We start from the raw sequence: 17,549 nt of genomic DNA, 5'->3' as shown, positions 1-17,549 counted from the left end.
GACCGATGTCTTTTTGGAATGCTGGCTTGAATGAAAAATCATGCGGTGCGCCCGGTGTTCCCAAGGCTGCGGATTCTGAGGGACCACTTCACGTACTCGCTCTACGTCAACGTCTGCCGCTCGCTCTTTGAGAAGGACAAGCTGCTCTTCTCCTTCTGCCTTTGTGTCAGTCTGCTGGTCCACCGGAAGCTGGTAGGAAAACAACCCTACCCCGCCCCCAAACACACCTCGCAAAATCTTTGAGACGTCAGAACCAAACCTTTCGTAGGTGAATGAGGAAGATTGGCACTTCCTGTTGACGGGTGGTGTGGGTTTGGACAACCCCTACTCCAACCCTTGCACGTGGCTCCCCAAGAAGTCCTGGGATGAGATTTGCCGCCTGGACGCCATCGAGCAGTTCAAAGGCTTACGGAGGGACATGGCCCAAAACCGGAACATGTGGAAGGAGGTCTACGACAGTCCGGTGAGTCTTGATGCTTACGCTTATTGGTCTTTTACTTCATGATTTATTTCGTTCGGGACAGTGGACATTCATTCAACACGAGAATCAAGACGCCGGATTTAGCATCAATGCTAGTTTTTAGCCGTGGCTCGATGGGAGTTTTGTGAACCATTTGATAGCCCAGCTCACCATTTGTGAAAAACCCAATTCAGTATTTCACCCAAACCTCATTTTTTTTCTTACTGAGTCTGGACCCAACTGGATTTCTAGAGCACTTAACTCTTTCACTGCCAGATGGTATGCAAAAATGTGTCCACTCCAGTGCCAGGGTTTTTGTCATTTTCACTTGAATTCCAAGACCCACAGAATATTCAGTTTTAGGACGACATTAACATTCAAGACAGCGTTAGAAACGTTAGACTCTCTTCTTTCATCAGAAAAAAAAGTTAATTCCCAAGTTAAATGGGTCTGGAGTTATATGAGCTTGAAATGGGGGCAGATGTACAAAATACAATACAATCCATACATATTGATTCATATAGCGCTTCAACAACAGCCGAAGCTGTAACAAAGCGGTAACATGGACTAAAGGGAAATTCTGCCCCCTTGTGGAAGGGAAAAGACATTGCCAGAGGTCTGACCAGTGCTTTATCGACACCCATTGCAAGAAAAACCAGAACACGAACAAATTCGGGAATGGTGATCAACGTCACATTTTTCAATTCCCGAATACGTTTGGGAATGGCAGCAAATGCATTAAAAATAACCACCCCCTGAGAATCCTCAAATAGTCCGAAGAAGTAGGATATTTTTTTACACGAAATAGCATTCACAAGGTGTGCGGCAGCATCTTGGCCCAACTGGAGCTGCTCGGTGGAGGATTGCTGCCTATCAGAAACGCAGCCGAGACAAATAACTTGTTTCAAAGTTGATTTGAAAATACCCATTTAGTGTGTGGCCCACAAGCGCAGCAAACACACTTGGAATTTCACACACAACCGATCAAGCTACGCTAACAAAAGTGCACAACTGAAGTCGCACCCAAAAAAAAATACAAAATTCCCTGCGGGATTCCACTCTGGCTTTTTAAATGATAAAGGAAGTGCAACTTTATCTAATTAAATCTCTTCCTTCCCTATTTTGCTCCGAGCGTCTGTGCTATCTGGTTGCGCGAACAGCTGTACAATCGTTACATTTTGATTTATAATCAACACAGTCGCCCGCTGCACTTCCATATAATTAAATCCAGTTTGTTCCAGTTGCAGAATTCATCGGTTAGCTCTCTGTCGCAGGAACAGTTGTACAGTGATACCTCAGTGGTCTTTTAACAAATGTTAAAAGAAAAGAATAAGGAAAGAAACCAAAAATACTAAAAGGAGAGGAGTAGGGATTATACTAGTGGGCCTCAATCTGCAGTGCATATGCACCTAAAAGCCAGCAACCACTCAAATGACGACATTGAGGTTAAAATCTTAGCGAAAGAAAATAGATGGTTTGAAAGGGGAGTAAAAGAAGCTATTTTTATAAAACAGCAAAACCCTTCACTAAATTGCCATGGTGGCGTGAGGTTTAATTTGGCTCGTTCTTACAATAGACTTCTTAGACCACATAGGCTTAGTTATGCTGATGAGGTGATACCAGGGCAAATAGGGCAATCAGGCCAGTCGTAGACTCCATAATATATATATATATATATATATATATGGCCAAAACTACCAGCAAATTTTATTTTGCTGACAAAGCCACTTAGTTGTGAAGCGAAACGGCCGACGCCTTCAAAGAAGTACAGATGACGGCTGAAGAAACCTTTTCATCAATGGACCACTACTGTACGACTGAGAGCTTACACAGACGTAGTGATACCTCAGTTTACGGACTGAATTGGTTCCCAGAAAGTGTGCGTACGGCGAAAAGTTCATCTTCCAAACTTTAATTTCCTATAGGAACCCATTAAAAATGAGAATAATCCATTCCCAGGTCCCCATAAAACATCATTTTCTACTAAATAAGCCTTAAAACTACACAAAAAATGGTTTATATTGATGTATAATAAATGTGCTAATCTAAATGTGTATTGTATGCCCGCCCGCCCCTCTTATTGGGGGTTTAATTGCAATGATTCGTCTTGGAGCAGCTCAATAAAATTTTCCACGTGCGCGCAAAGCCTTCGTTCCGAAAAGAAGTGGCAAATACTTTGGATTACAAATTGCCCAATTAGGACTATACTGTATGCCTCTTTTTTAATTTTTAATTTTTGTATTTATGTAGCTAGCTTGTGCGCATTACCTTATAATGGCTCCCCCTTCCCCACCCCTCATGAAGGATTTTTATTGAAATTATAACCACTCTGAGAAATGTAATAACTTCTACTCAGTGGCTACAAGGCAGAAAATACACGCGACTTGTCTGGAAACAAACGTGACTTGTGTCCACAGAACCCCCACCAGACTCCGCTCCCCAACGAATGGCAGGAGAACCTGACTCAGTTTCAGAGGATGCTGGTGATCCGATGTCTCCGCCCCGACAAGGTGACCAACCGTCGTCGTTGTTGTGCCTCGACAGACACTTAGCTTAGCTTGATGCTAACGCGGGATGCCGAATGAACGCCTTCGCCGCCCAGCTAGCTAAAAGTGTTGATATAACAACGTACAGTGATACCTCGGTTTACGAACCCCTTGGCTTACGAACTTTTCGGTTTACGAACGTTACATTTATGAAAAAAAAAATACCTTGGCATACAAACTTTACCTTGGCATACAAACTTTTTCATACAGCCCGTTCTTCTAACAACAAAATGACAGCCGACTGTTTTTGTCCTCCATTCCCCGCCCCCAGTCTTTGGTTAAAGCCATGTGATTGGTCAAGAACGCAGCAGTGAGGGGGGGTGGTTTAAACATTAAAGAGACAGGCAGACGACAGTGAGAGAGTTTCAACTTAGTTATTAGTTCAAATGCAGAATGTAGACTACAAGGTTAAAATCCCATCAACCCATCTGTACACTTGATGCAAAAAGCTACCAACCCAGCTAAACAGAAAGAAGAGAATTATCTTTTATGGGGACATGGAATGGATTATTCTCATTTCAATGGTTTCCTATGGGAAAGGAATTTTTGGGATACACCCTTTTCGCCTTACATACTCTATCTGGGAACCAATTAAGTTTGTAAGCCAAGGTATCACTGTATTGTGAAAACACACGGTTGGACACAGAAACGGATAACACTTGCATGCGCATTTTCTTTAGCATCTGCAAAGAGCAACACAGATCACTGCTGCCAATGAAGTCATACAAAACCCAGATTATTATTATTATTTTTAATACTGTAAGGGGAAAAAATGCAAACATAGGTTGTAAATGTAGGTCAGTGCCTGCGATGGTGTTTTGTGTTCATTCCCCACCCCTCTGGCAGATTATTCCGATGGTGCAGCAGTTTGTCTCCGACAGTCTGGGTCGCCGCTTCATCGAAGCGCCGCCCTTCAACCTGAGCAACACTTTTGGCGACAGCCACTGTTGCGCACCGCTCATCTTCATCCTGTCGCCAGGCTCGGACCCCATGGCGGCGCTGCTCAAGTTTGGACACGAGCAGGTGCCGAGTTAGCGTAAAACAAAAAACAAATCATCCCAATGAGAAGTCAAGCTGGGCTTCATTCAAGTGTTGAAAACACATCTTTAGCGCTCGATGTGTTTTAGGTCAAGGCTGTCAGTTATTTTTTTGCTGCGGACCACCATTGTAGTGCTTGCTATCTAGCTAGCTTGATAGATGAGCTTGGAATGTCATAAATTTGATTTGCTTTGACCCCTGTGAAGTAAGGGATTAGCCAGCTAGTTTAAAAGAAAGAAAGATAGCTAGTCCGCTCGCTAGCTAGCACAATCGCTAGGTAGCACGATCGCTCGCTAGCTTGCTGACTCGCTACCTTTATAGATAAGCATGGAATTTCACAAGTTTGATTTGCTTTGACACCTATTATATAAGGGATTAGCCAGTTAGTTTAATAGAAAGAGAGATAGCTCGTCCGCTCGCTAGCTAGCACAATCGCTAGGTAGCACGATCACTCGCTAGCTTGCTGACTCGCTACCTTTATAGATAAGCATGGAATTTCACAAGTTTGATTTGCTTTGACACCTATTATATAAGGGATTAGCCAGTTAGTTTAATAGAAAGAGAGATAGCTCGTCCGCTCGCTAGCTAGCACAATCGCTAGGTAGCACGATCGCTCGCTAGCTTGCTGACTCGCTACCTTTATAGATAAGCATGGAATTTCACAAATTTGATTTGCTTTGACACCTATTATATAAGGGATTAGCCAGTTAGCTTAATAGAAAGAGAGATAGCTCGCCCGCTCGCTATCTGGCATGGTCGCTGGCTAGCACGATCACTCGCTATCTTGTGAACTAGCTACCTTGACAGATGAGCATGGAATTTCATAAATTTGATTTGCTTTGACACCTGTGATGTAAGGGATTAGCCAGATAGCTTCATAGAAAGAGAGCTCGCTCGTTAGTACAATCGCTAGTCAGCACGATCGCTAGCTAGGTTAATAGACAAGCACGGAATTTCATAGATTTGATTTGCTTTGACACCTGTGATGTAAGGGGTTAGCCAGCGAGCTTAATGGAAAGAGAGATAGCAGTTCGCTCGCTAGCTAGCACGATCGCTATCTAGCTTGCTAGCTCACTAACTAGCTGGCTTGATAGATAAGTATGGAATTTCATAAGTTTGATTTGCTTTTTTGGGCCGAATCAAATTATGTGGCGGGCCAGATTTGGCCCCCAGGCCTTGACTTTGACACATATGTTTTAGGGTTTCACAGGAGACAAGCTGACGTCGCTTTCTCTGGGCCAAGGCCAAGGTCCCATCGCCATGAAAATGATCGAGACGGGTATCGCCGACGGCACCTGGGTGGTTTTGCAGAACTGTCACTTGGCCACGTCGTGGATGTCCACCTTGGAGAGAGTCTGCGAGGTTCAAATGCCACACCGCAGAAATGACAAAAAAAAGCCCCCAAAATTGTTGTTGCCCCCCTCCCAATTTGTTTTCAGTTTTTCCTCTTCACTTCCCTTTGCGCAGGAGCTGAACCCGGAGTCCACGCATCCCGAATTCCGCTTGTGGCTCACCAGCTACCCGTCGCCCACCTTCCCGGTGGCCGTTCTCCAAAATGGCGTCAAAATGACCAACGAGGCTCCCAAAGGCTTGCGGCCCAATGTTGTTCGTTGCTTCTTGATGGACCCCATCTCGGACCCGAACTGGTTCGACAACTCCAGTAAGCCGGTGAGGTTTTGTGTTGTCACGCGTTGAACACAAATGGCGCAGCAACACACGTCGAAAGACTATATCAAAGTACTCACGTAATCTTTATCTTCGGCGAGGAATGGCGAATATTAGCGCAGTACTGAAGAGCTCAGACCTCTTATTGTATAGTACAGTAATACCTCAGTTTACGAACCCCCTGGCTTACGAATTCATGAAATTTTTCCCTTGGCATACAATTTTTTTTCGCCATAACCACGGAGCTGCCTCACTGAGTGTTGTGTCGTTCGCTAACGAGCCCGTTCTACTAACAACAAAATAGCAGCCAACTGTTTTTGTCCTCTATTCCCCGCCCCCAGGCTTCGGTTAAAGCCACGTGATTGGTCAAGAACGCAGCAGTGAGGGGAGGTGGTTTAAACATTTAAGAGACAGGCAGACGATAGTAAGTTTCAACTTTGATAGTTCAAAGGCAGTGTGTAGACTGCAAGGTTAAAATATCCCATCAATCAGGCTCCACAATCAACCCGCACAAGCCATCTGTACACTTGATGCAAAAAGCTATCAAGCCAGCTAAACAGAACACAATTGATGAGGAACCAGGTAAAATTATCACAGAGAAAGCACCAACAAGGGATCATTCCTCAAGATCGTGAAATAAGGTTACGTTCCTCATCAAGTGTTTAATGCTGAGGAAACCGGCCACTCCATTCCCTCAAGCCATCAACGACCATCACAAAGGTAAATAAAACGATTTTATTATACAGTACCGTTTATTTCTTTAATTAGAATACCATAGCACATTTATTATACATAAATAAGGTATATTTTGTTTAGTTTTAAGGCTTAAAAAATTAGAAAGTAGAAAATTATGTTTTATGGGTACCTGGGAACGGATTATTCTCATTTTAATGGTTTCCTATAGGAAATTAATTTTTGGGATACACACTTTTCACCTTACACACTGTCTGGGAACCAATTAAGTTCGTAAACCAAGGTATCACTGTATTTCCTTATACTGCTCCCAACTGGCCAAGGTGGGGAACATCCGTCATATGTTTTCATCAAGTCAAATACAGGTAACATCCGAGTTACGACCGGCGCGAGTTACGACCACCCGTACTTACGACTACGACTGCCAGACCCTTTTTAAAAAAAAAATATTATAGGCCTGGCACCGCAACGCGCAAGCAGCCGGCAACGCGTACTACAATTTTGGCCAGCCAGCATGTCACACACTCGCATAGCAATCTACTGCGTGACTACACTCAATACAGTAGTTACACAGTGCAGATACCATCTCGGCAACTGTACACTGTCGTACTGTACACTGCTTTTTTCCTTCGCCGTCAGCCTGAGGGCGACCGCTTCTGGTCGTTAGCAGGGAGAGCAGGGTAAGTATAACATTTATAAATGAACTGTACAGTAAACAGTTTTGTATACATTACAGGTACAGTTATACAGTAATAAAATATGATAATATAAAATATAAAATGATAAAAACAACACTAAAAGGTAAGTATCAAATTTACAAATTAACTGTACAGTAAACAGTTTTGCATACATTGCAAGTACAGTTGTACAGTAATAAAAATCGATGATATGAAATATAAAATGATAAAAAACGACATTAAAATGTAAGTATAACATTTATAAATGAACTGTACAGTAAACAGTTTTGTATACATTACAGGTACAGTTATACAGTAACAAAATATGATAATATAAAATATAAAATGATAAAAACAACACTAAAAGGTAAGTATCAAATTTACAAATGAACTGTACAGTAAACAGTTTTGCATACATTACAGGTACAGTTGTACAGTAATAAAAATCGATGATATGAAATATAAAATGATAAAAAACGACACTAAAATGTAAGTATAACATTTATAAATGAACTGTACAGTAAACAGTTTTGTATACATTACAGGTACAGTTATACAGTAACAAAATATGATAATATAAAATATAAAATGATAAAAACAACACTAAAAGGTAAGTATCAAATTTACAAATGAACTGTACAGTAAACAGTTTTGCATACATTACAGGTACAGTTGTACAGTAATAAAAATCGATGATATGAAATATAAAATGATAAAAAACGACACTAAAATGTAAGTATAACATTTATAAATGCACAGTACAGTAAACAGTTTTGTATACATTACAGGTACAATTATACAGTAATAAAAATCGATGATATGAAATATAAAATGATAAAAAAAACAACACTAAAAGGTAAGTATAACATTTATAAATGCACTGTACAGTAAACAGTTTTGTATACATTACAGGTACAATTATACAGTAATAAAAATCGATGATATGAAATATAAAATGATAAAAATGATACTAAAAGTTATAAAATTTATAAATGAACTGTAAATGGTTTGGTATATAATAGTAATCAATAGAAAACATTGCTTAATAACAACAGATTGACATTGGATTGGATTGGATTTGCCTTTATTAGTCTCGCAGTGGAGAAATTTACATTTCACAGCAGCAAATTTATGAAAGAAAATACACATTGTATTGTATTGTATTGTAATGTATTGTATTGTATTGTATTGTATACACATTGTATACTATCCTGTTGTGTAAACGTCACGTCGGCCATTTTGAATGGATTTCGACTTACGACCGTTTGACTTACGACGGTTTTGTCGGAACGGAACACGGTCGTAACTCGGATGTTACCTGTATTCTCCTTAAAATCCATCTGGATGTTTTTTTTTGTAATTATTTTTTGTTTTTTGTTTTGGGAGGTTAGCCCAGGTTAACGGCATTTCTACTGATGTGAAAGACGATTCCTCCTGTTGCTCTTTTATGGGCGTTTGCTGCTATTCCACCCCTCACAGTTTTGACTTCAGCTGTGGAAACATCTTGGCCTTTTCATGTGGGTCCACACCCGGTTGACATTTGTGTACATTGTGCGTTTGCAGGCTGTGTTCAAGAAACTCCTGTACGGCTTGTGCTTTTTCCATGCGCTCACCCAAGAGAGGAGAAAGTTTGGACCTCTGGGATGGAACATTCCGTACGAGTTCAATGAGACCGACCTGCGCATCTCCGTGCAGCAGTTGCAAATGTTCCTCGAGCAACATCAGGTGCGATTTCGTGGCGACACCTTGAGATGGGCAGAAGCTTTCAATAGCATTTTGATAGATAGAGGGATAATAATAATAATAATAATAATAATAATAATAATAATAATAATAATAATAATAATAATAATAATAATACATTTAATTTATAAGCGCCTTTCAAAACGCTCAAGGTCACTTTACAGTCACAGGATAAGTTTTTCTGTTGGTGAGCAGCGGCAGCCACACACGCCAGCCTTCACTCCACCCGGAAGTAACTAGTTAGATAGATACATAGCTAGCTAACTAAATAGATACATAAATAGCTAGATAATTAGATAGATACATAGCTAGCTAACTAGCTAAATAGATAGATATATACATAACTATTTGACTAGCTACATACATAGCTATCTGACTAGATAAATACATACATAGCTAGCTAACTACCTAACTAGATAGATAGATACATAGGTAGCTAACTAGATAGATACATGGCTAGCTAACTAGCTAACTCGATATATCCATAAATAGCTTGCTAACTAGATAGATAGAAACATAGCTAGCTAACTAGATAGATACATAATTAGCTAGCTCACTAGCTAACTAGATAGATACATAGCTAGCTAACTACCTAACGAGATAGATACATACATAGCTAGCTAACTGGATAGATACATACATAGCTAGCTAACTAGATAGATACATACATAGCTAACTAACTCGATAGATACATACCTAGCTAGCTGACTAGATAGATACATACATAGCTAGCTAACTAGATAGATACATACATAGCGAGCTAACTAGCTAGAGAGATACATAGCTAGCTATATAGCTAGCTATGTATTTCTATCTATATCTCATTCTTTCTCCATCCATCCATCCATCCATTCATCCATATATCCATCCATTCATCTATTTGATTGTTCAGTTGTATCTTCCGAGTTTGTGAGCTCACATTTGCAACCTCCCAAACCGTTTCTTGATATTTTTACACTCTCCAGGCCTTCACCGTTCCCATGGTGACACAAATGTATAATTTATTTTCCTTTTAATGACATGACATTTTCATTTTCAAGTGCCGCTGAATTTTTGCCTCCAGAAAATGCCAAACCGGCAGACTTTGTTCACCTTTTTATTTATTTTTTCGTCATTTTAATGAAGAACAGACTTTGAGGAGAACACGTGCGGCATATCAGCCGGCAATTTCATCTCCCTTTTCATATTAGGAGACGATGAGGTTACAAAAGACGACCGTGAGCAGCTAGCAAGCAGACGGCAAACACTTTAAAAAGTCCCGAGAAGGCAAATTGCCAAACCTGACCTTCCAAATTTGGACAACGTCCTCTAGCATTTTGCTCCTGATCAGAATAAGTAATAATATAATAATGATACATTACATTTTAAGCACCTTTCAAAGCTCTCAAGGACACTTTACAGTCACAGACAATCATAGGTACTATAATAAATAAAACATAATACAATGCAATACATAAAATACAATTATAAATAGAAACAAGAGAGAGAGAGCTACACAGAAAATGCAATTTTAAATAGGTGGGTTTTGAGCTAGGACTTGAAGGTGGGAAGAGTATAGACTATAGATGTTACGAATGTTGGGAGGAAGTGAGTTCCAAAGTTTGGGGACAGAGCCGCTGAAGGCTCTGTCACCCATCGTGGTGAGACGGGCAGGGGGGCACACAGAAGCGGAGGGAGGAAGAGGATCTGAGGGAACGAGAGGGAATAGAAATTTGAAGAAGGTCAGATAGGTATGGGGGGGCAAGGTTATGGATATATTTAAATGTATAAAGAAGAATCTTAAAGGACAACCGACGTCTCCGGACAAGTTGTGTCCATAATTTGTTTCAAATGACTTCTACTGAGCGTATTTTAATAAAATTCCACCGCATATGCCTATATTTTACATTTTAAGACTCGCGCTGAATATTCAGGAAGTCTTGTTTTTGAGTTGGTGACGAGTCCGTACTAAAGGACCGCCCCTGACCGAAAAAAAAGACGCATTGTAGCGGTCCTTCCATCACGTCAATGTATTTTGCTGTACTTGTTTGGTATGGCGACCTCGTGTTGCACCCAAAAGCCACCAGAAGAGCGCGTCCAAGCTCCATATAAGGAATTTATCAGCCTGTGGAAATGGAGGTGATCACAGGAGGTCGCCATTTTGTGCCTCTTTTTCGGGGAGACATTTCCCCTCAATGTTGCCTCATAATGGCACGGAATAGATTCTTTAATCGATTGCAAACATGTATGCTTTCCTCTTCAGAACTATTTTATAACTGGATGTGTAATAAGAAAACATATTCTCCGAATCTGAAGCCATTGTTTTGATTCTCCAGCAATGCTAGACGTCTTGGCGTGACGTCACGAACTGGGGGCGGGACTTTCTGAAAATGCCCAATTCGCAGCTCAATTTTTTGCAGATTTTGGACACTTTAAGTCATTTTTATTGGTGGTTTGCATTTGAATAAAAAGATCATACTGCGTGTTTTGGGCATTTTAGATGCTATAAAACATTTTTCTGATATCAGTTAAGAAACAAAAAAGTGACATCGGTTGTCCTTTAAAGTTGATTCTATATTTGACCGGGAGCCAGTGGAGCTCTTTGAGGACGGGGGTGATGTGGTGAAAGGATGAGGTTCTGGTGATGATCTGAGCTGAAGAATTCTGGAGAGTTGAAGTTTGTGGAGAAGTTTCTGAGGGACACCAAAGAGAAGTGAATTGCAATAGTCAATCCGGGAGGTGACAAGACTATGAACGAGGATAGCAGTGGTGTGAGGAGTGAGAGACAGGCTAAAACGATTGATATTGAGTAGGTGGAAGTACGCAGACCGGGTTAAGTTATTTTTATGGGAGTGGAAAGATAGTGTTCTGTCAAGAATTACACTTACTTTTCACCTGATGGGAGGAAGAAACGGTCGAATTGTCGTAGTTGTCTGTGTTTGATATAATCACCCACTTGCAATCCGTCAGGAAGTGCCGTTCGACGCCTTGCGCTACATGACGGGTGAGTGTAACTACGGCGGGCGTGTGACGGACGACTGGGACCGCCGGACGCTGCGCACAATCCTGGCCATCTTCTACCACCAGAAGCTGGTGGAAGATCCCAACTACAAGTTTGATCCCAGCGGGATCTATTTTGCGCCACCCGAAGGGGATGTAAGTCGCGCGGTGACAGGTGTCAGCCATTTTCTGACTTGTTGTCTAAGCAGCCATCTTTGTTTTTGTTGTTGTCGTTTGTTTAAAGTACGACAGTTACATTGAGTACACCAAGTCCTTGCCCCTCAATCCCTCGCCGGAAATCTTTGGCATGAACGCTAACGCCGACATCACCAAGGACCAGTCGGAGACGCAGTTGCTGTTTGATAGCATCTTGCTCACGCAGGTACGCCGGATTTATTTATTTTATTTATTTAATACATTAATAAAAGGACCTTTTATTTTTTATAGTGGTTTATTAATCCATTTATCTATTTAGTTATTTGTATATTTATTTGCTTATTTATCTATTTTGTATTATTTATCTATGTACTTATTTATTTTTTATTTCCGTACGCATTTATTTATTTATTATTTATTTTTTATTTATTTATTTGTATAGTAGTTTATTTATCTATTTATCTGTTTAGTTATTTGTATATTTATTGACCTATTTTTTATTATTTATCGATGTACCTAACATATTTCTGTATTTACTTATCTAGTTATTTACATATTTATTTGTTTATTTATCTAGTTAACAGTTTATTTAACTATGTACTATTGTATGTACTATTTATTTATTTCAAAAGCTTTTATTTATTTATTCATTTATTTATGTTTATTGAACCATTTATCTATTTTTTCATTCATTAATTATCTAGTATATTCATATTTATTTATTTATTTGTTTATTTATTCGCTCATTTATTTATTTATGTATGTATTTTTTTTATCTATTTAACCATTGATTTATTTATTTCCAAATATATATATTTTTAGTGAACTATTTATTCATATATTTGTTAATTCATTAATTATCTAATATATTATCCACTCATTTATTTATGTATTTATTTGTATAGTGGTTTATTCATCTATTTATCTATTTAGTTATTTGTATATTTATTTACCTATTTTTTGTTATTTATCGATGTACTTATTTATTTTTTTGTTTCCTAACATATTTCTGTATTTACTTATCTAGTTATTTACATATTTATTTGTTTATTTATCTAGTTAATCGTTTATTTAACTATGTACTTGTGTACTCATATATTTGTTAATTCATTAATTATCTAATATATTACCCACTTATTTATTTATTTATTTATTTATTTGCATAGTGGTTTATTTATCCATTTATCTATTTAGTTATTTGTATATTTATTTACTTTATTTTTTATTATTTATCTGTGTACTTATTTATTTTTTTCTTTCCTAACATATTTATGTATTTATTTTTCTAGTTATTTATATATTTATTTGTTTATTTATCTAGTTTATTTATCTATGTACTTGCTATTTAACTTTTTCAAAATCTATTATTTATTCATTCACTTATATACGTTTATTGAACCATTTATTTATTTGTTCACTCATTAATTATGTAGTATATTCATTCGTATTTATTTATTTATTTATTTATTTATTCTCTCATGTATTTATTTCAGAATCAGAATCAGAATCAGAATACCTTTATTCGTCCCGCAATGGGGAAATTTGCAAATTTACATATGTATTTTTGGTTTTTTATGTATTTAACCATTGATTTATTTATTTCCAAATATATTATATATATATTTTTAGTGAACTATTTATTCATATATTTGGTCATTCATTAATTATTTAATATATTATCCACTCATTTATTTATTTATTTGCATAGTGGTTTATTATTTAATTATTTTTATATTTTTTAGCTATTTGTTATTATTTATCGATGTACTTATTAATTTTTTTCTTTCCTAACATATTTATGTATTTATTTATCTAGTTATTTATATATTTATTTGTTTATTAACCTAGGTAACCATTTATTTATCTATGTACTTGTTATTTACTTATTTCAAAATCTATTATTTATTTACGTTTATTGAACCATTTATTTATTTGTTCATTAATTATCTAGTATATTCATTCGTATTTATTTATTTATTTATTTATTTATTCTCTCATGTATTCATTTACGTATGTATTTTTGTTTTTTTATGTATTTAACCATTGATTTATTTATTTCCAAATATATATATATTTTTAGTGAACTATTTATTCATATATTTGGTCATTCATTAATTATTTAATATATTATCCACTCATTTATTTATTTATGTATTTATTTATTTATTTATTTATTTATTTATTTATTTATTTGCATGGTGGTTTATTATTTAATTATTTTTATATTTTTTAGCTATTTTTTATTATTTATCAATGTACTTATTAATTTTTTTATTTCCTAACATATTTATGTATTTATTTATCTAGTTATTTATATATTTATTTGTTTATTAACCTAGGTAACCATTTATTTATCTATGTACTTGTTATTTACTTATTTCAAAATCTATTATTTATTTACGTTTATTGAACCATTTATTTATTTGTTCATTAATTATCTAGTACAGTAAAGTCTCGTTATATCGATATTCAAGGGAGTCCGAAAAAATATCGATATAACCGGGACTATCGATATATCCGACCCTGTTTGCATGTAATTTTCTCTGTGCGTGCATAGAAATAGTATCGATATAACCGGGACTATCGATATATCCGATATCGATATAACGTGACTTTACTGTATATTCATTCGTATTTATTTCTTTTTTTGCTCGTATATTTATTTATATATCGTATATTATTTATGTATTTATTTACTTATTTATTTATCTCATTTATTTATTTATTTATTTATTTATTTATTTGTTTAATATATTTATTCATTTTTATGTATGTATTTATTCACTCACCCATTTATTTCTTTACAACTTGAACGGCCATTGGGACTCCCACCCCCGCCCCGACTCGGTTGAAACATGAAAAGGTTTCAATGACGCAAACGGCAAGCGAGCGAAACTCCGACGCGGCGAACATGTAAATGAGCAAGCGCTTTTGGCAAACGTCGACGTGCCAGTGAAGCGCTTGGACAGCTTCCCGCCCGCGCTACGCTCAAACTTGGCCGGAATCCTCAATGTTCATTTGCACGATGCTCCCGCCGTCATCCGAATGAATATTTTCATTTTATTTTGGCGGGGGACGGGGGGCAGTTTGGCCATGATATGTGCTTCTGTCCCGCAATCCTCACACACTCATAATCAGCTTCAGAAAAAAATGTTCCCTGGGCGTTCCCCCCCGGCACCCTACCCGCCCCCCTGTTTCTTTTCTCTGTTAACTTGCCGAGCTTCAATATTTGATCTTTTTGCAACATTGATTAAAGTACAAAATGCATTTTTTAGCTGTTTGTGGAGAGACCTCCAAAAAGTACATGGCAATTCTTTCGTTAAGAGGCTTGCCGAGACACCCCCACCACCCCCCTGCCGCGTGAGCCCACATCATTATGGCTCGCCGCTGGAAAAAAGAAACTTTCACCGTGTCAGATTATGTCTTATTCTGTCAGATTTCCAGCTTGGCTCATCTCCATTTTGATATTTTCTATGTGCATAAACAGATCAAATCCCAAAGATTTTCATATATTTTTTCCTTGCCGGCGCACTTTGAGTAGAAGATTTTGATTGCATCAAAGGATTTGTTTTATTTTTCCTTATTCGGGGCCGTACGAGAATGTCCATGTTTCTACACCAAGTGAAATATTCAAATATTAACTCATTGACTGCCAGATGATGAGCAAAAATGTGTGCACTCCAGTGCCAGGGTTTTTGTCATTGTCACTCCAATTCCAGAACCCACAGAATATTGAGTTTTAGGACGGCATTATCATTGAATTCAGTGTAAGAAACATTAGATTCTCTTCTTTCATCAGAAAAAAAAGAGTTAATTCCTAAGTTATATGGATCTGCAGTTATCTGACCTTGAAGTGGGGGCGACTGTACAAAATACAATACGTCCATGTTGATTTTACAACAGCTGAAGCTGTAACAAAGCGCTAACATGAACAAAAGGCAAATGCTGCCCCCTTGTGGAAGGGGAAAAACATGAGCAGAGGTCTAACCAGCGCTTTATCGGCACCCGTGCATGAAAAATCAAAACCCGAAGAATTCAGGACTGGCAGCGACAGTGAAAATCAACTTAAATTGAAAACCCGATTTTCATTCAATGGCAAATGCCGTGCCTAATTTGAGTGTGTGCAAAATGTGTCCAGTCCAGTGCCAGGGTTTTTGTCATCGTCACTCGAATTCCAGGACCCACAGAATATTGAGTTTAGGACAACATGAACATTCAATACAGCGTTAGAAACCTTAGATGGTCTTCTTTCATTAATAATAATACATTCCATTTGTAAGCGCCTTTCAAAACTCTCAATGTCACTTTACAGTCACTGGATCAGTTTTTCTGTGGGTGAGCAGCGGCAGCCACATGCGCCAGCGTTCACTCAACACGGAATAACTCAAATAAATAAAAAAACTAGCTATCTATCTAATACATAGCCAACAGATAGCCAGCCAGCTAGCTAGCTAATAGATAGCCAGCTAACCAGCCAGCTCGCTAGCTAATACATAGCCAACAGATAGCCAGCTAGCTAAAGGGTAGCCAATCGATAGCCAGCCAACTAGCCAGCGAGCCACTATATATCTAATAGATAGTCATCCAGCTAGCTAGATAATAGATAGTTAATACCTAACCAGCCAGCTAGCCAGCAGATAGCTTATCAAAAAGAGTATAATTTATATGGGTCTGGAGTTATATGAGCTTGAAATGGGGGCAGATGTATTGGTTTATATAGTGCTTTAACAGTAGCTGAAGCTGGAACAAAGCGCTAACATGGACAAAGGGGAAATGCTTCCCCCGTGTGGAAGGGTAAAACATTGCCACAGGTCTGGCCAGCACTTTATCGGCACTCAAGCATGAAAAAACAAAACCCGAACAAATTTGGGAATGGTGCTCTACGTCATATTTTCAATTCCTGAATACTTTTTTTAATGGCATTGAATGAGTTAAGTCATCCACGCCTGACTTGTCCCTCTGTCGCCGCCATCAGTCGCGGTCGTCGGGGGGCGACGCCAAGTCGTCGGACGACATGGTGTTCGAGGTGGCGGCGGACGTACTGAGCAAGCTGCCGCCGGACTTTGACCTGGAGTTGGTCATGCTGCGCTTCCCCACCAGCTACAACGAGAGCATGAACACCGTCCTGGTGCAGGAGATGGGACGCTTCAACAACCTGCTCGCCACCATACGAGACTCCTGCGTCGACCTGCAGAAAGCCATCAAGGTCTCACAACACACACACACACACACGTTTTTATGCTTTCTGGGGACCACTTTTCGGATCATCACTTCTGGGGACCACCCTTTCTGAAACGTTTTTTATGTTTTCTTCATGGGGACCAGGTTTTTTTTGTCCCCATACGTCAAATGGTCCCCAGGACGTGACTGTGTAAACAGTTTTTGTCCCCATAACCACATATAAACGAGAGCGCACACACACACAGACAAAATGATACACAATCACACACAAAATCACACCCACAAGATCACACCTGAACATAGACACACACACACAATCAGACACACAACATCACACACACAATCTCACATGGACACACACACACAATCTCACGTGGACACACACACACAATCACACACAAATGCACACAC

The 17,549-nt window shown here is 38.3% G+C and overlaps 1 protein-coding gene across 3 annotated transcripts in view; it reads left to right on the top strand.

Moving 5' to 3' along the window:
• The window catches only part of dnah7 (dynein, axonemal, heavy chain 7), an 82,052-nt gene that overhangs the window by 55,547 nt on the left and 8,956 nt on the right, over window positions 1-17,549 (top strand). For 2 of the 3 annotated variants that reach the window (XM_089002650.1, XM_089002651.1), the window contains 10 exons: window positions 66-192; window positions 269-463; window positions 2,878-2,970; window positions 3,853-4,029; window positions 5,245-5,406; window positions 5,512-5,712; window positions 8,643-8,804; window positions 11,772-11,957; window positions 12,046-12,183; window positions 16,933-17,163. In XM_089002650.1, the coding sequence (XP_088858776.1) occupies window positions 66-192; window positions 269-463; window positions 2,878-2,970; window positions 3,853-4,029; window positions 5,245-5,406; window positions 5,512-5,712; window positions 8,643-8,804; window positions 11,772-11,957; window positions 12,046-12,183; window positions 16,933-17,163 (1,672 nt within the window). Of the gene's footprint in view, window positions 1-65; window positions 193-268; window positions 464-2,877; window positions 2,971-3,852; window positions 4,030-5,244; window positions 5,407-5,511; window positions 5,713-8,642; window positions 8,805-11,771; window positions 11,958-12,045; window positions 12,184-16,932; window positions 17,164-17,549 lie in introns of those variants that run through there. The other variant, XM_089002652.1, reaches the window with a different exon arrangement.

Source organism: Hippocampus bargibanti, linkage group LG08 (assembly GCF_051943395.1).
Source record: "Hippocampus bargibanti isolate YZ-2025 linkage group LG08, ASM5194339v1, whole genome shotgun sequence".
Classification (NCBI taxonomy): Eukaryota; Metazoa; Chordata; class Actinopteri; order Syngnathiformes; family Syngnathidae; genus Hippocampus; species Hippocampus bargibanti.
The sequence above is the reverse complement of the archived record's forward strand: the minus strand, read 5'-3'. Positions and strand labels throughout refer to the sequence as shown.